Source organism: Leptodactylus fuscus, chromosome 5 (genome assembly GCF_031893055.1).
Source record: "Leptodactylus fuscus isolate aLepFus1 chromosome 5, aLepFus1.hap2, whole genome shotgun sequence".
Lineage (NCBI taxonomy): Eukaryota > Metazoa > Chordata > Amphibia > Anura > Leptodactylidae > Leptodactylus > Leptodactylus fuscus.
In genome coordinates, this window is record NC_134269.1 from 59669531 (window position 1) to 59695984 (window position 26454).

The following is a 26454-nucleotide window of genomic DNA, read 5'->3' on the forward strand; positions in this document are numbered from 1 at the left end:
TTATACCTATGGAAACGTTGGCGGCTTCCGTATAGGAATAATTGAAGCTAACAGTCAGCAGAGGAAAACTATGTGGACTTTCTGCGAAAAGCGATTTGGGAAAAACTGCAATGCGTTTCTACCGCAGTTTTTCCCGTAGTGATTTTTGGCTGCGCCTCGCTACGTGGGGCCTTAGCCTACAAGGGTTTTCCAAGATTGTAACTTAGTTAAAGGAGTTTCTAGGCAAACTAAAAACAAAGGGAGAGGGGTTTTGCTGGGAAGATTAAATTATAAAAGCAATACCTACCTACTCCGTGTTGGGATCCCTGTTCCATTCTGTGTCTGCACTGGCTATGCCAAAAATGAAGCAGCTCATGTGATGCTGAAGACAATCACTAATATGTGAGTGGTATCCAACATGTGACCAATAATTGGCTGCAGTGGTCACCTGAGCCACTTAAACTCCAATCCCACCAGGCACACAATGGAACGGGTACACAATGCCAGAACAGAGGACTGCAGGTTGGTTAGTATCAAGGGCACACACAGACAGTTAAGGGTCCCCCTGTGCAACTTCAGTAAAATGGGTCCCTTGTCCTCTTCAAGAAATTAGAACATACAGATGTAGCAAACGTTGTGCACTACACCATTATTATAAGGAGTTCACTGTGTAGCAAGTTACAGATTTCTATTGCATTAGATCGAGAGCAAAAATAGCACAAAAATTTATTTATGAAACAAATGTTATATAAAATGTAAAAAACAGGTCAGTACTTGAAGAAAAAGCGTACTTTTATTGGCCATTGCACTATATTTCAGTCCAACATGATCTGAACTATTGAACATGAGCCAATAAACATATGCTTTTTTCTTCCCCTAAATTGAGTCTACTTGGTATGGCCCTTTCTGGTTCAGGGCCCCTGTGCAGTTGCACCTGCTGCAAAGGCAGTATGTCCGCCCCTGGGTAGTATTACTTCTTTTTTGTTTTGTTCATCTCCCTCTGCGTTTTCCAGCTTGCCTTAAAAACCTGGTAAAGTGGTTATGGTTAACCTGTCTACCTCATATACGCCAGATTTATCAAAAGCAACTTTTTAAAGTGTTACAAAAATAGGGGCCACACGGTGGCTCAGTGGTTAGCACTGCAGCCTTGCAGTGTTGGGGTCCTGGTGTTCAAATCCCACCAAGGGCAAAAAAAACATCTGCAAGGAGTTTGTATGTTCTCCCCATATTTGCATGGATTTCCATCCCATATTCCAAAGACATACTGACAGGGGAAATTGTACATTGTGATCTCGATGTGGGCTCACAATCTACAAAAAAAATGTTACAAAAATAGTAGAGTAAAAACTAAAGTATCTCAGAATATGTTAGACTATAGGTCTTCCGGTCTGAAATTGGATAGGTCATCAGTATGTCATCTGTTGGAGCCCAACACCGCACAGATCAGCTGATGCTGGAAGCTGCTAGTGGATGGGGAGCACGTGCAGAATCGCTTCTACTCAAGTAATTGGAGCAGCACAGCAGCTCTGTCCACTGCATAGTGGTAGCTTCAGGAAATTATAGTGCTGCTCCTGTTACTTAAATCGGAGTGGTGCTGCACTTGCTGCCAGACTACTAGTAGCTTCCGGCAATTGCAGGCTACTAGAACATCTGGTTTGTGTGGGGTTCAGGTGACGGACCCCAACAGATCACATACTGATGACCTAATTTCTCCTGTGTATAGCTCATCAATATGAGAAATCAGTTTGGAGTTAGAAAACCCCTTTAAAAATGCACAGAATTTATCAAACATTGTTTAACATTTGATATATATGGCACACATTACGGCAACACAGACTCCAGCACAAATGACTTTTAAAAGTCCCCTCATGATAACTCTCACTTTCTGATATTGTCCCCTCCATCTACTGTATCCTGAACATGTACTTAACTACTTTAAATTATGTTTTAATCTTCGCTCATATAGGAAATAGAGATGAGGTGTAAAAGGCTACTTGTAAATCAGTCAATAAGAAATAGATCTTAATGGCACATAGTTGTTGCCAAGGTCGGCTCCACATGGGGTTATCTTTTGGTTGGCCATTGGGGCCTATTCTATTATGTCAGAGCTGGGCACTTTGATACCCAGCAGCCTGCCAATCACTGAAGACAGAGGCACTAGGGCACAATTCAATGAGTAGATCCAGTGTACATATAACTGGATTCTTTCTATGGCCCTATTATCCAAAGAGCACCATATGTTTGTGCCATTTTGTCCAATAGAAGAACAAACCTTTCCCCATAATATGCTGCTCCTTTTGTAAGACCTATAAAACATTGCATTTTACATTGTGACTATTATACTTTAATTTACAATATGACTGGCTTGGAAATAATGGGAAGTAATAAAATTGCCAGGCAAAAATCTACTGGTCTGTGGCTATCATTATGGTGATCAGTTCATTACAAAGCCAGAGGCCGCGCTCTTACACTCTTCTATTTTATTGTACCCTATGTTATGGTGACAAGTGACAGCCACTGTCACCATAGCAGCTATATGTAGATAACTGGACCCTATTTAGCACAGTGGATTACATTCTAAATGAGATAGACAAGAAAGTACAAAAGAGCTTATTTCCATTATCTACGTGGGAGTAACATGTTCTCTATGAGTCAAGATCAAAGTCCATTCATTTCATATCTAATAAGGTGATACACACAGGAAGCATGGTGTTTCCGCCATGCTCTACCATGTCAAATACAGTGACAGTCTTGTTTGCTGCAATAGTCAGAAAATGTATATTTTTTTCAGATTTGATCATAGGGCTGCCATGTTTTGTACAATCTTTCTAGCATTCTAAAAAATCTTTGCTGATACTAACGTACTGACCAGAAAGGAAGACCAGAAGACCAATACATGAAGGTTTATGCACTGACAGTGTGAATAGTACCTTCCCTACCATCAGTGAATATATATAAGTATATGGAAGCTACTGGTCCATTGATACCCAACATGAAAAAAAAGTATTGGGACCCACTTCTTAATCATTGAATTCAGGTATTTCAGTCAGTCCTATTTTCGCAAGTGTCTGAAATCCAGTACAACTGTAAAGTTTGGTGGAGGAGGGAAAATGCTATGGGACCGCTTTTCAGGGGTTAGCCCAGGCCCTATGGTTTCAGTGAACAGACATATTGAAGATTCCCTTTTCTGTGACAGCATGACTGTGTCTCAAGGTACAAAACAAAGTCTACAAAGGCATGGTTGGGTGAGTTTGGTATGAAAAAAACTGGACTGGCCTACATAAAATGCCCTGACCTCAACAACTTGGGGATGAACTAGAACAGAGACTGCCCTCTTGGCCATCATCAGTGTCTGATCTCACAAATGCTTTTCTGGATGATTAGGCAAAAATTCCCACAGACACACTGCAATATGTCCTAGAAAGCCTTCCCAGAAGAGTTTTAGTGGAAGCTGGATATAGAACGGGAGGTCAAGAAGCTCCTGTAGGTGTTATGTGTAGTTATCCCAATGGTTTAGGCCATATAGTTTATCTACCATGCAGTTTCCTATTAATTCAAATGATTGCAATGACTCTCTTCTTTGAGTTATTCTATACATGGATTTGTTAAACATGTCCCTTGAGAGAAACAACCAAGGCAATAATAAAGTCCAACAAGAGGGATTAATACATTTATAAGAAATGTTTCTAAAAGCAAGCTATGGGCTCCAAGCCAGTTTCAAAGTAGATTGTCTTAAAGCAGAACCCTTGAGGACCTTTAGGCTCAGTTCAATCAGAGTTTTTTGGTCCGGAATTTGACGCAGAGGCCACTTCAGATTCCAAAACAAAAAAACAGGTAGCCGTGACTGGATGCCGATGCAGTCCGGATGAATGGGCCTAGTCGGGAGGGAGTGTCTTCAGGTGGACGTCCATGGCTGAATCAGCTGCGGAATCCACCTGAAGAAAGAGCACATCGCTTCTTTTCTCTGTGAGCGGGAACAAACCACTTAGAAAAAAGAAATGACCGGATTTCGCGTCAAAGTCCTGAGCAAAATACCCCATCTGAAATCAGCCTTAGGGTGAATTCACACTACTGATACGCTGCCTGATTCTGAACGTTAAAACACATTCAGAATCAGCGCGTATAAAGCAGATCCCATTCATTTCAACGGGAGCCGGCATACGAGCGCTCCCCATTGAAATGAATGGGCTGTTTTTTTTCTCTACGAGCGCTCCCATTGAAGTGAATGGGAAGCGCTCTCGTGTACGGCTCGGAATGAGCCGAGCGCCGGGCCCCTTCACACGGCGAGCCATACACGCGAGCGCTTCCCATTCACTTCAATGGGAGCGCTCGTAGAGAAAAAAGCAGCCCATTCATTTCAATGGAGAGCGCACGTATGCCAGCTCCCATTGAAATGAATGGGATCTGCTTTATACGTGCTGATTCTGAACATGTTTTAACGTTCAGAATCAGTCACCGTATCCATAGTGTGAATGCACCCTTACTGTGTCAGATTGAACCCACTGCAGGATCCTGAACCCACTGCAGGATCCATATGCTGTATTAAAAAATCGTGGTAAATTTTTTTGTATGGGTTTACCCCACAAATTTTCAACAATTACAATGCAAAGGTTGAAAGTGGTGGGAGCCCAAGGAAAATTCATGCCTGTGAGCCACTGCAAAATCCATCCCATTTTGGCAATTTTTATTTTGGCAGCTTTCACAAAAACTCCCCAAGGCAGATTTACTAATAGTGTCTAGACTGACAATGCTAAACTGTGCCAGATTTGTCAAAGTGTCTGATGTTTCAAAAATCTGGCTTATTTTTAGACTGAGCAGTCTAACATTGCATAACTTATTAGTTGGCCTTTAAAAATGTTGGCACATTTTTTGGCACACGAATCATGCGGACAAGAAAGTAGAGGTTTGAACTACATTCCTGTCCGCAAGACCCCTGCAGAGATCTCACGGTAAGCACACGGACCTCATTATAGTCTATGGGGTCCGTGTGCTTTTACTGCACCAGCGCTTGCACTTACCTTTGGTATTCCATTTGGGGGGTCCCCATGTGGACTTCCCCGAACAGAATCCAAACACTTATGTGAAGGAGGGCTTAGACAATTTTTTGGTGTAAGTTACTAAATTTTGCTTGATAAATAACCCCTCTACCCATCTGTCAGTGTCTGCCCCATCTAATCCCAGTCAAAAAGTTCAGCTTTCCCCTAATAGCAAACATTTCAAAAGAAGTGGAAAATGTAAAATTACTCGGCAACCTTTTATAAATGAGGACAGTGGTTTTATGTTTGTTTGCTTTGTATTAAGCTAACAATGAGACATTAATATTCTAGAATTCTACTGGCCTCGGGGGGACTTACTGGCAAGGCTTCTCCAAGTAGATGTAGCTTTCAGTAATGAGACCATACAACAATGTGAAATGAAACAGCTGTTCTGTATCACATCTTCTAAATGAAGTTGACCTTAAGAAGACTTGTAATGGTTTTTACATGACACGTTGTTACATGCGCCTGTGTGGTTATGTGCTAATAATGACAATTGCCCCTATAAGAGCATTCCGCTTTCCACAAGAGTCTCCTGCTGTGAAGTGCTTTTGTAACCATCATCTAATGTGAAGCAAAACTCATCACTATAACCGTGACATCTGTCTAAAGAGTCATTGAAATGTGAAAATACCAGACAATGTAAAAGGCGTTCCATTTGGCGACATTTGCTGATGTCTACGTTGCACTTTTTGTATAATCACAAACAAACAGACGTATAGTACTGACAAACAAAAACTGTTCCCATGTGATATCTATTTATAGCAATAAGACAATATGCATTGCTTTTCTTCTTAAAGGACTATTGATGACCTACCTTTAGGATATCAGTATCTGTTCAGTGGGGGCCTGACACCGTTCCACCGTTTGGTATTGCAGCTCAGCCCCATTATCATATGATGTCATGTGACATCATCGTCACAACTGATCAGCAGCTCCCAGGAGTCAAATCCCCACCAATCAGCTATAGGTGATCTATTCTTATGCCTGATTCATCTGTGAAACTCAGTACATGTGTGAGCTGGATTTACAGGCTCTATGCACTATGCCGGGAGACAGACTTGGGAGACAGAGTCTAGCGCCCTCTATTGGTGTGCATTCTTTAGGCACTGGCTTCCTAATTACACTATGGAAGTCAGATTTGCATATTCTTCCCATGTTCCTTTGCTCCGTGGAGCGCTCATGGCTTAATAAGACTCCACACACCTATATGGTGGTCTCTCCCTATGGAGTGACGATATCCCCCCAACCCTGTCTAAGCCTCTCACCTCTGCCAGGTCAGTCCTCTCTGCGCCAAGCTGATGAGATGCAACACATCGAAACAGCTGTCCTTGGCTGAGAGACTGTACCTGATATAATCCCAACATCATTGCAAACAAAGGCCTCTGAGAAGGTGTGCATGATGTTAAAGGGAGCGCTCTCTATTGGTTTGCTTGCCTGAGACTCTGTCTTCCTAATTACATCATGGAAGATAGATTTGCACATTCTCAGTGAGCGCCCTCTATTGGTGTGCATTCTTGAGGCACTGGCTTCCTAATTACATCATGGAAGTCAGATTTGCATATTCTTCCCATGTTCCTTTGCATAGTGGAGCGCTCATGGCTTAATAAGACGCCACACATGTAAATGGTGGTTCTCTCCCTATGGAGTGACGATATCCCCCCAACAATGATTTCAAGTGATAGGTTTTCAGTGAAGCAGTCTACAATGTTGTGGACAGACGTGCTCCTATGATGTAATGTAATGGTCAAGTACAGTATGTGAAGCTTAGGAAAGTAGGTTACATATGTGAACCCTATGTTTTACTATGTGTATACTGTGTCCAGGGCTGTGGAGTTGTGGAGGGGGAAGGTTGAGAGATTGAAACCAGGGATCAATCCCATTCATGAATATAAATAATAATAAATAATATGCTGGACATTATGTTGATCGGAACTTGCAGCCAAAAACATCATGGTAGCTACATAGACATTACATGTTCAATTAGATTTTGGACTGTCTGCTGCTGGTTGGTCATAGATAAACCTACGATGGCCCGTCCCGTACTGCAAACTATCAACTAAAGTTAGTCAGAATCTACACTCACCGGCCACTTTATTAGGTACACCATGCTAGTAACGGGTTGGACCCCCTTTTGCCTTCAGAACTGCCTCAATTCTTCGTGGCATAGATTCAACAAGGTGCTGGAAGCATTCCTCAGAGATTTTGGTCCATATTGACATGATGGCATCACACAGTTGCCGCAGATTTGTCAGCTGCACATCCATGATGCGAATCTCCCGTTCCACCACATCCCAAAGATGCTCTATTGGATTGAGATCTGGTGACTGTGGAGGCCATTGGAGTACAGTGAACTCATTGTCATGTTCAAGAAACCAGTCTGAGATGATTCCAGCTTTATGACATGGCGCATTATCCTGCTGAAAGTAGCCATCAGATGTTGGGTACATTGTGGTCATAAAGGGATGGACATGGTCAGCAACAATACTCAGGTAGGCTTTGGCGTTGCAACGATGCTCAATTGGTACCAAGGGGCCCAGAGAGTGCCAAGAAAATATTCCCCACACCATGACACCACCACCACCAGCCTGAACCGTTGATACAAGGCAGGATGGATCCATACTTTCATGTTGTTGACGCCAAATTCTGACCCTACCATCCGAATGTCGCAGCAGAAATCGAGACTCATCAGACCAGGCAACGTTTTTCCAATCTTCAATTGTCCAATTTCGATGAGCTTGTGCAAATTGTAGCCTCAGTTTCCTGTTCTTAGCTGAAAGGAGTGGCACCCGGTGTGGTCTTCTGCTGCTGAAGCCCATCTGCCTCAAAGTTCGACGTACTGTGCGTTCAGAGATGCTCTTCTGGCTACCTTGGTTGTAACGGGTGGCTATTTGGGTCGCTATAAAACACAACACTGCACCTTACCCTGTGAACATAAGCACGGTCTTACTCTCAGCACGGAGCTCCGTTCTCCGCGCATGCGCCACAGTGCCGGCCGTCGCAATTCAACATTGCGACGCACTGGGCATGCGCGTTCCTCCACAACGCACGGCCACGTCGCTCGCTCACACTGAGCGTGCGCCGCAGCTCCTCTCCTATTGGCCACTCGGCCGTTTTATACCGGACCTCCGGCACTCGCTGTACGCGCCCTTTCCCACAGCGCTACAGCTGATTTTGTTGGTGCCGCGTCCTCTGCTACTGACCACCAATTGTATTGACTCCAGCGGACCCTGCGGGCGAACGAGCGGAGGTAAGTCACCTAGGCAACGAGCCTCTACATCATAACCCATCAGTGTATCTTCTACATTATAGCCTGCATAGCCTGCATATTGTCTACATTAGACCCATCAGTGTATTGTCAGTACATGTCCACAACTATGTGTAAGGTTCTTTCCTGATATATATGACCAACAGTCCTTCCTCTGCCACCAATGATTATAATGATCTTACATTACTGATGTGATATCCTGTTTATCAACAGAATCCAGTGGCTCCAGTGGCTATATGTTGAAATATCGTGCATATTACTCTACCCCTCTGTCAAGGTACTTATTATATGTCTTGTTATTACTCTAGGCTTCATTTATTTTACCTTAATCTGATATCAGTTCTCAGGATCAAAGAACCAGACTGCAATACCATTTCCAAAATATTTATTTCTGTTCATCACGGTTCATTCTGTATACCTCACTACCTGTCATTTAGTTCTGCCTCTAGTATACGAATTTTAGAACATTTGTATTAGCTCTATCAATATGTGGAAATCTACCGTCGTATTCCCTGCCTTTTCACAACTGGGCCTTGAAATGTATATAAGTTGTATATGTTGTATATTATGTGCACTTCTCCTCACATGAATGTATTTTTGTATTTTTTTTCTGTATGTAGAGTCTGATGAAGGTACTTGTACGTACCGAAAAACGTTTCACCTAAAAGCTCTACTTGAAACATTTAATAAAACACTGAAAGATTTTGAAGCACAATCTATTGTGTGACGTTCCATTTTTGATGATCAAGCTGGGTTGGGCCCCTACGATCACACTACTACTACGTTCTCCTACTGCAGCCCTCTTACCAGGGTGGCTATTTGAGTCACTGTTGCCTTTCTATCAGCTCGAACCAGTCTGGCCATTCTCCTCTGACCTCTGGCATCAACAACGCATTTCCGCCCACAGAACTGCCGCTCACTGGATGTTTTTTCTTTTTCGGACCATTCTCTGTAAACCCTAGAGATGGTTGTGCGTGAAAATCCCAGTAGATCAGCAGTTTCTGAAATACTCAGACCAGCCCTTCTGGCACCAACAACCATGCCACGTTCAAAGGCACTCAAATCACCTTTTTTCCCCATACTGATGCTCGGTTTGAACTGCAGGAGATTGTCTTGACCATGTCTACATGCCTAAATGCACTGAGTTGCCGCCATGTGATTGGCTGATTAGAAATTAAGTGTTAACGAGCAGTTGGACAGGTGTACCTAATAAAGTGGCCGGTGAGTGTAAATCTGTCATGTTGAATTTTTCTGCCGTGATCTGATGTGTATTGACTAGACTGGCAGACCTGTGGGAGATTTTTGTATTGGAGGTTTGTATTTGTACTACTAACATACCCACAAAGTATCTGTCATTTGCTGTTTCCAGCACTTCATTAGCATTACCCAACTTTCATCTGTTCATTTTCCAAGTGTCTGGGTAGACAAATGCTTATTGGAAGGTTCATGGTTGTTCATGTGTTTGTGACAGTTGGTTGCACATACGACCGACCAACCAACCAACCAACCAACCACAGTACACTTCAGACAAGAGATAACAGTCTAAATTCTAATGTGCATGGCCACTTTACTGTAGGTCAGACAACTCCAGTTTTGTTAAGCTACAGAGCCATTTCCAAATGCGACATATGGTGTTGAGCCACATTGGTTATTGAAAGGGATAACAATCTTTAACTGGGATGAGCACTTCAGTAGATCTGCCATGCTACACACAACTGGACAGACATGGTGCTGTTATTGGAAGAAATCAGTCATGTTTATCAAATCCCGAACTCTACATTATAGCTATTCAATGTGATTTCTGAAAATTGACATTTCAAAATGAATGCTCTCTTTTTGGTGTTTACCTTGAAGTCCAGATGACTTTCCACCAAACCAAACATTATTAGTCAAAATAAAAACTAAATGAAGATTTCAGCTATTGCAGCTATCATAGTTATTGTTATTTAGTTTTATACACTGGAAAAGAGATTGCATCCCCTCCAAAATGGACATAGTATGGCAACAGGAAATTGCATATGTCAAACGTATGGAACAAATCTATTTTGAGAGATTTTAAAATATTGAAAGGTCTTGCTATCATTTATACAGTAAGCAAATGGAAGAATATTCTACCATAGAAGCAGGAGAATAACATATGAATCTGTCAGCCTTCTTGGATCATCCACAGTTTGCAGTCTAGTCTATTTGTTGAATTGTTGCCAATAACATGAATAAGGGAACAAGCCACAATGGCGCCATCTGTGTTATGAAATGGTGACAAAGCGACAATTCCAGAAGGCTTAATTAATCAATGAATTAGCGGCCTTGTGTAGTAACTCCCAGGCAGACACTAGACACAATTCACCTTCTTCCTGCTGCTCAGAATTTTAGGATTCACCAAAGCTTTATCCAGAGCAGCTCTCCTCATTATACCTATGTGGTTACACCCGCTATGGCTGCTTCAAAGTTGGGCACTGGGTACAATGTGATATAATAAAAGAGATTAACTTTAAAGACAACGTTTCAACACCCCCACCAACACCAGTTCTTAAAATTGGCTAACAGGTGTTGAACCCACAGACTCCAGTGGCATTGTAATTTTTTCACTAGGCCCCACCACTCCCAAGCTATCCATGCAGTTAGTTTTGGTGTTTGATATTCTATGTAGCCTGTGCAGTGTCAGGAGGGCAGAAAAGGAGTGTGATTTTGAGCTCCATTGCCAACTCCTGGCGCTACCTACTTACTGTTACGTAGGTAAGCACCCTTTATTCTGGTAATGCCCTCTTATATAAATATCCTGCATTGGAAAACTGTTTTAATTGGGAATATATAAAAGCAGCAGACAACTTGTCTATTTTAATGTATATTGTGTCAAAAAGTGCCGGACAATAAACACCAAAAATTGTATTTACTTATACTAGAGAGCTACATAAATAGTAGTAAAACCAACTCATTCTGTGAATTGTTCCCTACACGAATGGACTTAAAGGAACTCTCAGTAGTAATTGTTATCTGCTCACAGTGTATATCTATATTTTGCTTTCAGCTTCTTCAATAAAATCACATGATCACAGTGTGACCTCTTTTTTCTAGCATGGTTATTGTGTAAACAGGAAGTTTCTCCTTGCTGCTTGTAGATACTATTTGGAGCTACCATGTGACCTCAGATTCATCAAAATTGTATCCCTCTTCTATTACCGTAGCATTTATCAAAATGTCTCCTCTATTTTTCACATAGTCTACACCCTATACCTCACTCCTCTCACACATTGCTCACTTACCCCTATAACTGCCCCCTCTCTCACAGTTGGCCACCATGGCCCCACTTCCTTTTCCACTATTATCACTCGAGGTTTATTCAGATTTACAAAGAACTTTAGGCCGGGAACAGACACCTCCCACCCAACTAGGCCCATTCATTCGGGCCTAATCCGGAGCGGAATGTCGCGGCTGGATGCCGATGCACTGCACCGGCAAACAGTTGCGGCTAGCCATTTTTTGGACCGGAATCTGAGCTAGCCTCTGCATCAAATTCCAGTCAAAAAAACCCAGTGTGAATCCGGCCTTAGGCTGGGGCTCCACAGCCAGAAACGCCACGATTTTCGGCATTATGCAATCCAGGCAAAGTTGATGGGATTCATGCGAATCCCATGCCCACTATGCATTTAAAACCACAAAGCGGATACGCTGTGATTTCCAAAACCGGCGCGGTTTTGGAAATCGCAGCATGTCAGTTATATCTACGGAAACGCCAGCGGCTTTTCTGTAGATATAACGGTAGCAGAAAGTCCGCGGAGGAAAACTCTGTGAACTTTCTGTTCAAAGTGCTGCAGGAAGAACTGTGAAACGTTCATGCCACGGTTTTTCCCACAGCGTTTTAGCGCTGCGTATCCTCCCATGAGGCCTTTGCCTTTGTGACATCATCCTCACAGCGCATTGTCCTGGCAGGTATACAGTACGAACTCTGCAGTAATTTGCAGAAACAGGAAGTAGATAGACCTGAGTGCAGGCACTAAACAAATGTGCAGGTACTAGTCATGGGTGAAAACATCAGCAATGAAATTTTTCTGCGAATCTGTTGCATATGAATACACCCTAAGGCAACCTATCATAGCAGATTAATAGCAAAGGAGACATTTTTGATAAAAATAATATTAGAAGTTGCTAGTTATATCTACAGTCTAGTGTACATTCACACATGGCAGTTGTATAATATTCTCTGGCAGTTATATTCTATGCCAGTCATCTGAATGGGGTTATTTTTGTAGCAAGCACATGGATTTATGCAAGTCCTATTCAGATGACTGGGACAATTATAGAAATTTCTGTAACAATTCTGCCATGTGTGCCATACACTAAATTTTCTCTATACTAAAGTTATGCTTTTCATGCAGATGATGCAGATATGCTATATCAGACATAGTAGTGACCTACTACATATGATCTATGTACTGATGGCTTGTGCTACTTGTATTATACAAGTGAGAGAGTTCCTGTCTGTAAGATCAGAGAGCCCCATAAGGCTTATAGCTGTCAGCACCCAGCACGTGATCTGTTCCTGCTCAGCATGCTAATAGCAGGGATCTGTTCTGCATGTAGCCTTGCTGCATACTCCTTTAAAGGAAATCTGAGAGAGAACAGGAGATCTGTGATGTGCTCAGATCTGTGATCATTACAGCGCCAGCAAAAAACCATCCGCATGTACTGCAATAATTTATCACTGCACTCCAGGATGATTGCTTATAGATTATTTGTGAGGACAAGCAAAACAAATCGTGGAATATTTGCCAAATATAAACATAAAATGAAATTACCTTCCATCCTACCCAGTTATATAATGCTTTGTTTTCATCAAATGTGGCAACGGATAAATTAAATACAAAATATTTTTCCAGCAGGTAGCAAATATCCGGGACCCAAGTGCACCCGATATTCACAGGCTATTCTGGAGGATGTCAATACAGCTCCTGCTGCACTATTTGCCTGCTAAAAAATCCAGTCCCTTTAAGGAGGAAATGCCTATTTCACATAATGAAAATTTTTGATACATCTTTTGATGGATAAAAGTAGATTCTTAAATAGGTTCTCCAAGATCAGATATTGATAGCGTATCACTAACAAATGGGTGGAAGTTTTGACACCAGGCACCCCCACCGATCAGCTGATAGCTGCACATTGTACAGACCTGGAAGCATCTGAATAGGAGCTGAGCTGTAATAGCCTGGCACAGCCAGTACACAGTGTATAGAGGTGTCTGCTTCTAACTCTGTAAAATACAGTATGTTCTGAATACCTAGTCAATGGGAATGCTGGATGTTGCTGATGGCCGATCCTAAGGGTATGCCTTCAATATCCCCTAAGTTATCATGGCGTTACGGTGGCTCAGTGGTTAGCAATCTTGCCTTGCAGCGACGGTGTCTTAGTTTCAAGTCCAGCCAAGCATGGAGTTTGTATGTTCTTCCCGTATTTGTGTGGGTTTTCTCTGGGTACTCCAGTTTCCTCCCACACTTCAAAGATATACTAATAAGGAATTTAGGGACGATGTTGACAATATCTACAAAGCTTTGTGGAATATGTTGGCGCTATATAAGTAAGCAAAATAAACAATATTTGATATGGGAGAAACCTATTAAAGACATAATGCAGAGACTAGACAATTACAGAAACACTAGCTGTAATGTTTCTGTGACTCCCATAGAAGTGAATGGGAACTGCATCTACTGTATCAGATATTTATAACATACTGTGGATATGCCATAAACTGTAAAACAGGAATACCCCGCATAAATGAGAAGATATAAAGATGAAGCTATTATTTTTAGATTTAAACTCCATTTTAAAACGGCACCATGAGAGCAAGGCCAAGCCAGGAATACCAACCAAAACTAATTTTCCCCCAAATTGCCCCAATTTTTATGTAGTGTAATTTTACATTAAAAAAAGTTTAAGGTTAAAGCCCCATGGTGCAGTATATGCTGCAGTTTTTTTTAGCCAAATCTAGAAGTGGATTGACCAGAAGGGAATCACATCTGGGTCTGGCTAACAAAAATACAGCAAAAGTTGCATCAAAAAAGTTTTTGAGCTTTAGCCTAAGGAACATTTCTTAAGGCCTTGATCACAGTTTTCACACATTTGATCCTATAAGAGAAGTATAGCTGTTTATGCTGAGGATTCACTATCTCAGTACCACAGCATCTGATGGAACATGATGCAATCTGTTTACTTCAGAGCTTGCACAGTCTGGACCCTTATTTCTTGAAGGTACAATTTGGTACATACATCTACAAAACTGAACTTTATACATTTTATTATTAACAACATACGGTACTTCTGCAGTGGTAATACAATTTTGACAAAAAAAAAATAAAAAATTGACACAAAACAAAGAATGCTGCACTATATTTTTGGCAAATCAACAGAAATCACAAGGCTCCTGGCTGTCATAGCAATGGGACGCTGGAGATCGCCGGCAAAATGGTGGCACCCAACAGTAAAATGGCATGTAGTGTGTCTACAGTATAGGTAGATATTTCCAAAGATGCCTTCCATATTCAGCATTGCAGCTCCATTTTCATAAAAATAAGCATTTTATTGTAGCTGAAAAGGGCTTTAGAGGTGTTTTAGAGGGATTTGCTATCCACTTTAGATAACTGCAGATAAAGAGTGACACAATGGGAGATGTCACTCAAATAACTGGGAGTGGAGCTGAACAACAGTTAGAGCAGGGGTAGGGAACGTATGGCTCTCCAGCTGTTGCAAAACTACAATTCCCAGCATGCATACTTGCTCTTCTGTTCTTGGAACTCCCATGGAAGTGAATGGAGCATGTTGGGAGTTGTAGTTTCACAGCAGCTGGAGAGCCGAAGGTTCCCTACCCCTGAGTTAGAGGCAGTTATCTAGATCAGAGCGAGAAGCCCCAGCAGGGGAAGAAACTCCCTTAGGCCCCACGGGACGTAAACGCCGCAATTTGCCTGCAGCGGAGACGCTGCGGGAAAAATCACGGCGTTTTACAGTGCAAGCAAGGGGGATGGGATTCATGCAAAACCCATGCCCACTTTGCGGAAAAAAACGCAGTGCAGACATGCTGCGATTTGCAAAGCCATTGCGGCTTTGCAAAGCACAGCATGTCAATTATATCTACGGAAACGCCGGCGGCTTTCCCGTAGATATAATGGGAAGAGAAAGTCCGCAGAGGGAAACTCTGTGAACTTTCTCTTAAAAGCACTGCGGAAAGAACTGTAATGCGATCACGCAGCGGTTCTCTCTGCAGCGCTTTAGCACTGCGATTACAGCCTGTCAGGCCTTAGCCTTAATGCCCTTTTCAGCTAATTTACATAAGATTAAAATCCTAAATTTAATGAAAATGGAGCTGAAATGCAGAATAAGAAAGGCTGTCTACAAGGTACTGTCATTGATATGATACTAATTTTCCTGCTGACAGTCTCAATTTAAGTCGACAGAGTCTTCTCAGTGTCACTGGTTGTCCTGCTGCTGTCAATGTTAGGACGGCTCCAGCGTTAAGTCATGGTTTCCATTATACTTATAAAGGAAACCCCAAGGCAGATGTGAACAGAGACTTAGACTTAGGCTTTGTTCCTTACCATCAGGCTTTATTTGCTCTTCGGTGGTCATAATAGTGCATGCTGCAGTAAAGTATTCAGAAAAAATATTACTGTCCATTATCCTAACTGATCAATAAGAAACAAATGAATCCAATGGAATGAATGGATCAAACAAATCCTAATACATGCATCGTGGCTCTTGAAAAAACAGAATTCATTATTCCAATTACAATAGAACCTAATTTACTATCAGTATAGAGCAAATATACCAATAGTCTATACTAGAGTAGTTTGTCTCTTTCTACCCTGTCTACCAATAAGTATTTGGACCCCTGTGGTAGAATAGAAAAACAACATTTATTCATATCCAATTGTTGGTAGAACCCAGCAGATGCTTCCTTACGGATGGTATTGATTGGTACAATACTCCCGGATGTCTGGTGAAACTCCTGGTATATGTGAGCCATCGGTTGGGTGCGGTTTCTCTGGCCAGCACTCGTCAGTCTCTGTCTCCCAGTTTCGGAGGTCTGCCGACTCGGGGCACATTCCGACAATCACCGTTCACTTTCCACTTCGTCATCACATAGGCCACTGTCGAATTTGGGTAATTCAGTTCGCTTGCTATGTCCCCTAAGGATCAGCCATTTCTGTGGTACCCGACAATTACCCCTTTCTCAAAGTCGGACAACTCTGCACTTCGTGGCATCTTGCATGTGACTAATGCCAATGCTGTTTCCTATTTAACGGCGGAAGGCGTGACGGACATCACGACCGCAGATATCTTCACAGTGTACAGTAATTTCTTATAACCAAGTAATATGGGACGTTAGGCCTTATGACTAAAAGCTCTAGCAAAAAATGTCAATGCTGCCCATATCAATTTTCACATGTAACTAAGTTTAATTTTTCTTGAATTGCAATCCTGGATATAACACTTATATGAGATTAGACATCCAAGACCCATACTGATCAGCTATTTGAAGAGCCCACAGTGTTGGGGTGAGCCCTGAACCCTCTTCACTGAATACCAAGCACAGTGCCATACATTGGGGCTGTGCTTGGTATTGCAGCTCACCCCCATTCACTTGAATGCTATGAATGAATGCTATACAATTGGCTTGTAAAGTAGAGGCGGCACTCACCTGAGCACCTGTGTTTTGAACAGCTGATCTGTGGGGGTCTCAAGAATTGGATCACTATCAAGCAAATAAAAAATATAGTAGGTCATCAATATCTAATCCCAGGGACCCCCTTTAAAATGAACCTTTTCATTGGCTTTTCTTTGTTCTGTGATAACATATCTTGCTGCAGTGTCAAGTTAAACTCTGCTGTATCTGCAACATCACTTCTTTAACTTTCCTGCTCTGAAACTAATTGGTGATTTTACATATTATTTTACGTTCAGCTTTCTCTGTGACAGCTGATACCAATACTTAGCATTCTCTCCAATCATTTTAAGGTGACAAACTAAAGATTCCAGTAGATCTCTAGCACTAGAGATACGCAGTATTTTCGGATTCTCAGCACTATTCCGTGCGGGCACTTTAGCTCTTCAGTTGCTCCTTAGCAACAGAATATGAATTGTCATTGTCTCAACACTACTAACAAGCAGCAACTGAGGGAATTATTAATGTCTGTCCCACAGGAATATCTATGAGAGAGAAGTTACATTCCAAGAGTATATTTACATACCGTATGTGCACTACCACTACATTCACAGGGGTCTTTGGGACCTTAGTTCCCGTTTATTGGTGGTCTATTATATTTATGATCTATCATGCTGTCTAATCTCCTTTATACCCAGGTGATCCCCCCTTTATAATCCTCTGTTTGCATTATTGTTTACATGGAGTAGCTTCATTCAGATGGTGATATCTAGAATCCACCAGAAATATAGCTATAACCTAGAAATAGAGAATACAAAATATATCATATATGCTACATCCTATAAAAGTCAAGAACTTAGACCCAAAACAACATGGGACCAGTGGATGATCTTCTGGTGACCAATGCACCACTAGACAAGCTTCCCCTAGGCTCATTCCCGTCTCTGACCTATGTACACAACATCTAATGTATTTTCAGTTATGTTAGATACTTTGCAATAGAATATTTTATCAGAAAAAGTTTCTCATTCTAAATTACATCAATGTGCAGATCCATCTGTAAAAACGGGGCCTAAAAAGTCCACACATAACAGGACATGTTCTCACCAGCACTGGAGGACCACAAAGTCTTCACTCTTTTAGCACATTAGTAACAGCACAGAACGCAAAACTGATGAAAAAACTGCAATTCTTCAATTTCATTTAATAATAACATGAGAAGTCAGTTTACTGCTAGTGTGAACTGGGCCCAAACTAGATCATTTAAAGGTATTCTATAATTTGAAAAGCATGTTTTTAAGTAATGTCATGTTGGAATAGCCTTTATATAGTCTATTCTACTCATACCTTTCTTCCTCTTGTGTTCTCTGCCGTTTCTGTGAAAAATTGTTTACTTTCATATGCGAGTTATGTTCAGGGAGCACAGGGGGTGTTCTGCCTGTGCTCCAAGCACACCAGCGCCATGACAGCTCACCGGCCCTTGTTGCATGTCCACTCCCCCCTGCATCGCCTCCAACACTGTTCTGTTTGGGATTGAAATCCTGAGCATGCGCAATCAGCTCTGCCACATCCGGTTTGAGCATGCTCAGTAGCTCAGTAAGCCATAAAGACTATACAAGAGACCACCGCAAAATGGCCAATGGAGCATGCGTAGTCAGCTCATGGCAGTGCCGACTTTACATGCTAGGGATTTAATTCCCAAACAGAACAGTTTTGGATGCTACGTAGAGGTGAAAATGCAGGGGGAGTGAACATGCAACAAGGGGTAGTGACGCTGGTGTGCTCAGAACAAATAACCCTAAACCTATATTTGTCTTTTAGAAAACTTTCCGCCTCTCGCCAAACCCGAATACAAAGAGGCTTTCTGAGAATTTGACAATGATATAAGTGGTGGCTTTGCCCTTTACATAAGGGAAAATGTACTTTTCCCATCTGGTCCTGTCTTCTGTTAGAACAGTCATGTGATATGTTAGATATGAATGGTATGACAAACTTGGAGAAATCTGATAGCCTACAGATATATACACACACACAGTGTATATACAAATATCTATAGGAAAGAGCTTGCACATTAAATATTTACATGTGCCTATGAATCATTTATATATTTAGAGCTGTATATAACTATCACGTGATAGCTTTATGACAATTTGTATAGTTACTTATGCAATTCAAAATACAGCGAAAGCTTTCTTAAAATAGAATATACAGCAGGTAGTGCCTACCTATATATTACAATATGGCTGGACCCAGCTCACTCTAAATAGGGTTCTGCGGCTTGATGTAAAGAAGTCTTAAGTAAAGTAATGCATGGTAAAAATATACATGTGATGAGCATCTCCAAAAGCTTATATACATGTCACCTGTTGACTGTGTAATATAGATACAGTCCTATGAAAAAGTTTGGGCACCCCTATTAATCTTAATCATTTTTAGTTCTAAATATTTTGGTGTTTGCAACAGCCATTTCAGTTTGATATATCTAATAACTGATGGACACAGTAATATTTCAGGATTGAAATGAGGTTTATTGTACTAACAGAAAATGCGCAATATGCATTAAACCAAAATTTGACCGGTGCAAAAATATGGGCACCTCAACAGAAAAGTGACATTAATATTTAGTACATCCTCCTTTTGCAAAGATAACAGCCTCTAGTTGCTTCCTGTAGCTTTTAATCAGTTCCTGGATCCTGGATAAAGGTATTTTGGACCATTTCTTTCTACAAAACAATTCAAGTTCAGTTAAGTTTGATGGTCGCCGAACATGGACAGCCCGCTCTCAAATGATCTGAAAACAAAGATTGTTCAACATAGTTGTTCAGGGGAAGGATACAAAACGTTGTCTCAGAGATTTAACCTGTCAGTTTCCACTGTGAGGAACATAGTAAGGAAATGGAAGACCACAGGGACAGTTCTTGTTAAGCCCAGAAGTGGCAGGCCAAGAAAAATATCAGAAAGGCAGAGAAGAAGAATGGTGAGAACAGTCAAGGACCATCTACAGACCACCTCCAAAGAGCTGCAGCATCATCTTGCTGCAGATGGTGTCACTGTGCATCAGTCAGCAATACAGCGCACTTTGCACAAGGAGAAGCTGTATGGGAGAGTGATGAGAAAGAAGCCGTTTCTGCAAGCACGCCACAAATAGAGTTGCCTGAGGTATGCAAAAGCACATTTGGAGAAGCCAACTTCATTTTGGAAACAAAGATTGAGTTGTTTGGTTATAAAAAAAGGCGTTATGCATGGCGTCCAAAAAGAAACAGCATTCCAAGAAAAACACTTGCTACCCACTGTAAAATTTGGTGGAGGTTCCATCATGCTTTGGGGCTGTGTGGCCAATGCCGGCATCGGGAATCTTGTTAAAGTTGAGAGTCGCATGGATTCCACTCAGTATCAGCAGATTCTTGAGAATAATGTTCAAGAATCAGTGACGAAGTTGAAGTTACGCCGGGGATGGATATTTCAGCAAGACAATGATCCAAAACACTGCTCCAAATCAACTCAGGCATTCATGCAGAGGAACAATTACAATGTTCTGGAATGGCCATCCCAGTCCCCAGACCTGAATATCATTGAACATCTGTGGGATGATTTGAAGCGGGCTGTCCATGCTCGGCGACCATCTAACTTAACTGAACTTGAATTGTTTGTCCAAAATACCTTTATCCAGGATCCAGGAACTGATTAAAAGCTACAGGAAGCGACTAGAGGCTGTTATCTTTGCAAAAGGAGGATCTACTAAATATTAATGTCACTTTTCTGTTGAGGTGCCCATACTTTTGCACCGGTCAAATTTTGGTTTAATGCATATTGCACATTTTCTGTTAGTACAATAAACCTCATTTCAATCCTGAAATATTACTGTGTCCATCAGTTATTAGATATATCAAACTGAAATGGCTGTTGCAAATACCAAAATATTTAGAACTAAAAATGATTAAGATTAATAGGGGTGCCCAAACTTTTTCATAGGACTGTATCTGAAATATTTCATGAGGTTTGAGCCTATCCTGACCATAGAGAATGCATACGAGAATATATCATAACCTATGCAAAGCCACTGCATTCACGAAAGGGTGCGACCATATGTTCTATTATTCCAGTTCTACATTTAGATCATGTAGAAATGAGTTACACAAAATATACCGTAGCTCTGCTACATCTGGACTCACATACATCTCACCCTGAATTTCTCAATCTATATTGCAAAGTTTACTTTTCAAACACTCTTGTTAAACGCTTTTTATCCTGGGTCACTGTGCCACGGAATATTGAAGGTGCCAAGTGGCTGCCATAAAGTAACTTTACAGTCAGGCGTAAATAAGTTAGTCTATGACTCTGTGCATATAGAGTTTGACTCTTCAGCTGGAGATATATTCTTCCTATGTATAGTGTACAGAAAGCTCCAGTATATGCCGATACAGAGAGATACAGTCATCAGGGCCGGTTCCAGGGTTATGTGGGCCCTTGGGCAAGAGAGTAGGATCACTAGCAGGGAAATTCTGAGGAAGAGGTGCACCAGCAGGGGGTGCTAAAGTGATGGAGAGGTACCTACATGGAGATTAGAGAAAGAGGTGCACCAGGAAGGGACCCTGAAGCACTGAAGGTGCCTTTGTGAGGTCAGAGATGGGGCATTGCGGAACCATTTTTATGCTGTCATGTCTCCTCATTCTTCAGTTTTTCCTTCTGGTACCCCCTGCCGCCTTGAAATACCCCTGCAGGTGTACCCCCTTCTTAGATCCCTCTGCAAGTTCCCCCCACCCCTAAGAGATCACTGATGGTGCACCTTTTTCTAAAATATACCCCTTGTATAGGTAGCAGCACTTGAATAGCCTTTTTAAAGGCTATTCAGGCATATCACTATCTAAAATGACGATTTCCAAATGATAGAGCCCCTTTAAATCAGAAACATTAAACTTTTGCATTAAAGCTTAAATTTTGCAAGTAAAACTTGATGCGAAAGCCATTTGGGCTGCAGTTATTTTAAGAAGCTTGTGGATGGGATTTGTTTAAAAACCATCTACTATGCTACAATTGTCAGCCCCTGGCAAATTTGTGGAATCGTGCCCATATTGTTTACGCTTTGTTGTATTCCTGGACTAAATTAGAAGATACCTGAGTCTATTTTTTTTTTTTTTAGGTTGCTTGCTTTTTATTGCAAGTTTAGAGGGGCTGTCCAGGACAATAAATGCTACAGGCAGGGGAGGGTTACAAAATAAAGAAGCATTATTATTTATTCATCTTACTAGTAAAACACCATCATATTCCGCAGTGTTTACAGACATTGTCAGCCACTATCCCATATAGGACTCAAAAGCTACATTTCCTATCAGCATGTCTTTGGAGAGAATACACGGGAAGAATATACAAACTCCTTGCAGATATTGTCCTTGGATGAACTTGAACCCAGGACTCCAGTGTTGCAAGGCTGCATTGCTACCCACGGAGCCACTATTCTATCTGCATCCTCCCTCCATTCCTGCACTCCCCTCCAGTGTTATATATATAGAGAGAATGGCTCCGGTAGTGACGTAATGTCAAAGGACCGCTGCAGCCAATACCGCTTTCAGTACACACGACAACCTGCCACCAAACTGGATGCTGAGCTGTGGAGGTGATGGTGGCCCAGTGCAGGAACAGAGGGTAGGATGCAGGTAAGTATGAGTACAAGTATATTTCAACCCCTCCTCTGCTGTCTACATTTACTTCTATGATCCCATACAACCCTATTAACAGATTATTGTGGTCAAAAAGTCTTGTGAATGTGTAAAAAGTCATAAGCTATTCTAAATACTGAAACTCTAGGGGGTGTTCAAACTACCATTGGATTCCATCAGCAGCGTCCGTGTCTATTGCAAGATTTTATCAATGGACAGTAGCTGACCTGTCTGAAATTTCCATTCATTTCAATGGGATTTTATCTTGTGTTCGTTAGTGTCCGTTTACACCCATGTCCGTTTTGTTCAAGCGGACAAAAAAAATCCTACATGCAGGACTTTTCTGTCAGTTTGAAAAAAACAGACAGCAAGTGTCCGTTATTTTTTTAACATTGAGGACTATGGGCAATGGACATGTAAAGAAGAGTACCGTATTTTTCGGACTATAAGACGCACTTTGGGGGAAAAGAAGGGTGCGTCTTATAGTCTGAAGGTGGCGCCTGGCATCCGCTGTAATAGAGAGGCGGAAGCCGGCAAGTGATAGACGCCATTACAGGTGCCGGGGCCTGAGACATCGCTGCGCTCCTCTGCCCTGCATGAAGCCAGCAGCGGCAGGGGCTCCTCTTATAGTCCAGTGCGTCTTATAGTCCGAAAAATACGGTAATTTATAGCCACTACCATTGGACACCTTCTGTGTGGACACCAATGGTAGTGTGAACCCTACCATAAGCAGCAAAAAAAACCAAAATAAAATGGACAGTATAAGAAAATGGACACTAACTAATACTAATGTGTCCGTTTTTTTAACCGGTCCAACTGGTCTACTAAATTGATCTGTTTAAAAAAAAAACGGACACATTAACATTTAGCATCAGTTAGAGTCCGTTAATGTCTGTTGTGAAAGGTGTCCTTTTTTTTTTTTTTTAAACAAACACCCTCATAACGGGATTCAGCGGTAGTGTGACCCCTGCCTTAACATAAAGATTTGCTATTACTTAAATTAAGATATCTTAACCCAATTCTTGGGCTTATTTATAAAGCACATACGTGAAATACAGGCTACCTCTCATCAATAAGAAGATATACTGCAGATAATTTACCATGTCTCATTCCTACAAAAAATCTGACTCCTTTAACAAACTTCACAATGAGGCAGAAGATTTATTGTGCAATTACTAAACTGGCCATTTAGCTACAGTAAGCAATTCTTCTCACTTGGCAAAACTTTGCAGATCATAAACGGAGCCCTTACACGTATTCCCTTTAACGCATTTTTTTTGTAGTTCAAATAGAGAGGCATTAAAAGGTACAGTAAAAAAGAAAAATGCAATAAGAATATGTATGGGCAAAGGCTGGCCAACATAGAGTCACTGCTAAGGATAATTTGGAAGTGACAGCATCTTTTTATCTAAGCATGGAATGTGGCATTAATGTGGAATAACTGCAATATCTAATAAAATGATTAATATAACAATTTATACAATTCCTCATAAAATCACTTGCCGTTCCTATACGAAATTCTGGACATAGTTTATAAGTGCAAAATCCAAATGAAAACATAGCAGCATTCTTCTTCCAGTACTGGATTTTATACAGAGGTCAAAGTGTTCGGCCATGAGCAACATTCATCAAATGATATAAATCCATCCATTTTATATTATTAATATAATTGAAGCTTTTCACTTTTTCTGGCTACTGTTCAGTCTTGTAGGTTCTACCAGGTGCAGCACTACTGGTTCTATCAGTCTCATGACAAATATTCTTGCAGATTGTCCTAGCATGAGTGTCCCATAAAGATGCAGCAAGCATAAGTCATAGATGTTTCTGCTGTGTCGCTCTCCTGACAGGCTTACTTGGCAGATATCTGATATCTGCAGGCGACTTATCACAGACACAGACTGTTTGATACTTTTGCTTGACTGACATGTAGCCTTAGCTTTATATTGATAACAAATGTCTACTCTTACCTTATTTTGATACAGTAAAAGTTTCATAAAATCCATCAATAAGATCTATACAGCTGAGTGGTGTCAAGTTAAACTTTGCTACATTTCTACTTCACCCATATCTTAATTCCAGCCATTGAATATTTGTAACCTTCACATTTCAGTATTGACCTATATGGGAAATTAAACTCTGACTGCAGTGATGAAGACTAGAAACTAGAACAATATTGTCAAAGATTTCCAGCAGATAGTAACCAATGATATGAAGATTTAGACTGGTAAGTAGACAGACAGATACTTCAGGGGGCCATCAGTCACAATAAAAAGCATTTGGGTGTCAGGGGCATCTAGCCCAGGAAAATACAGCATCCTTCATTCTTTGACAGTAGCATTCCTATTAACCCTCTAGTTATTGCACTATAATGCACAATGCAGTAAGGGGGATATGACCCATGTCTGCAAATTCCTTGCACCATGTATGTGTACTTTACTGGCACCAGTACTGGGGAGCTGACAATCTTCACACCTCAGCAGAGCAGCCGCTGCTGGGCCAGTGTTTCATCTGCTCACGAGAAGTACAACTTGTATGCAGCATACAACTTCATGGAGCCCTGTATGTGCTGACTAGTTAGAAAAAGTGTAAAGCTAGAGACTTGGTATAGGATAAAGGATTACACTGGTGATCTCATCACTAAAAGCAGGAAACACAAGCATACAGTAACACATATGCATTCCAACTATGTATCTGCCTATACACATACATCCAGTACATTGCATAATACCAGCATACTATGAATATTACATTACACTCATCCTGTGCCCTGTAGTGCTCCCTCTTCTCCACCTAGCAGGTTTGACAAGCAGTTGGACAGCCAATAAGGGATATGAATGTATTCCTGGGTTCCCTTCACTGCATAGCCATCTGCAGATACTTCCACATAAATTGCAAGTAACTCCCCTTTCCTATTGCAGTGGATGCTGGCAGCCAACCCATCCTTATGCGTCTCTGTATTAGACAGAGTAATAGTTGCTTGACCCAAGTCACCCTGTCCTTATGCAGCACTTAGAAACCTGAAGACAGAGTATTAAGTGTGCACAGTGATCACATAATGCACTGACTTGACCTGGCTTGTATGCATCAGGTACTGTACATGCGCTGCTACTCACCAGGTAAGCTCCTACAGTGCCCTGTGCCAGCATCAGGGCACACTCAGACACTAGGAAGATCTTGATATTTAAGAAGCAAGATGCCTTCTTTTTCTTCTTTTTCCTCTGAGCCTCATCTCCCTGCACATCAGCAGTCCTTCCACTGGAGCTCCTGCTCTTTTTAGCCTGCATTATCCCTGCTGTGATGATGACCTCTTCTCTTTTGCTTGAATGTCTTAGGATAAGCAGCAGCCTGGCACAAGCCTCTGGTGTCTCCTTGGTTTTAATGGTCTGAAGCTGCTGCTGCTGCTGCTGTTGCTGCTCCTCCACACTCCTCCTCCTCCTTCTTTGCAATCACAAGAGCTTAGAAAGAACCAACCCCAGTGCCTGCTTTTTCTGCAGCTTTCCTCTGCTAAGAAGCAAAGCAAGCAAGTGAAGGAACCGGCAGCAGGCTGGGATAGGGGGAGAGCTAGTCCTCAGCTTCCACATAACACACACACTCTAGTCCTAGGCAAATGGCTGCAGGCCACACTTGCCTGCTCCTATTATTAACTGACAGCACTCGCTGCTGACCTCTAGTGGATGTCATGCTTTCCAATGTTAAACAAGTAGCATCTTCCCCTTGAGATGTTATAATTCCCAGAGAATATGCTACAAACTACTCTTACTGTTTTGTATACAAACAAGTTATTGTTATGATAGTAAATAAGAAGAGACAATGCATTGAACAAGTTTCGACTTTATCTAAATGTATTCATCTATGTATTATTCA

At 41.6% G+C, this 26454-nt stretch overlaps 1 protein-coding gene across 1 annotated transcript in view; it reads right to left on the bottom strand.

Moving 5' to 3' along the window:
- SLCO3A1 (solute carrier organic anion transporter family member 3A1) overlaps positions 1-26187 on the bottom strand; it is a 260725-nt gene extending 234538 nt beyond the window's left edge. Inside the window, exon 1 of the mRNA XM_075273273.1 lies at positions 25704-26187. Coding sequence (XP_075129374.1) covers positions 25704-25874 — 171 coding nt within the window. The 5' untranslated portion in view covers positions 25875-26187. The remainder of the gene's footprint in view (positions 1-25703) is intronic.
- Positions 26188-26454: the final 267 nt, after the last annotated feature.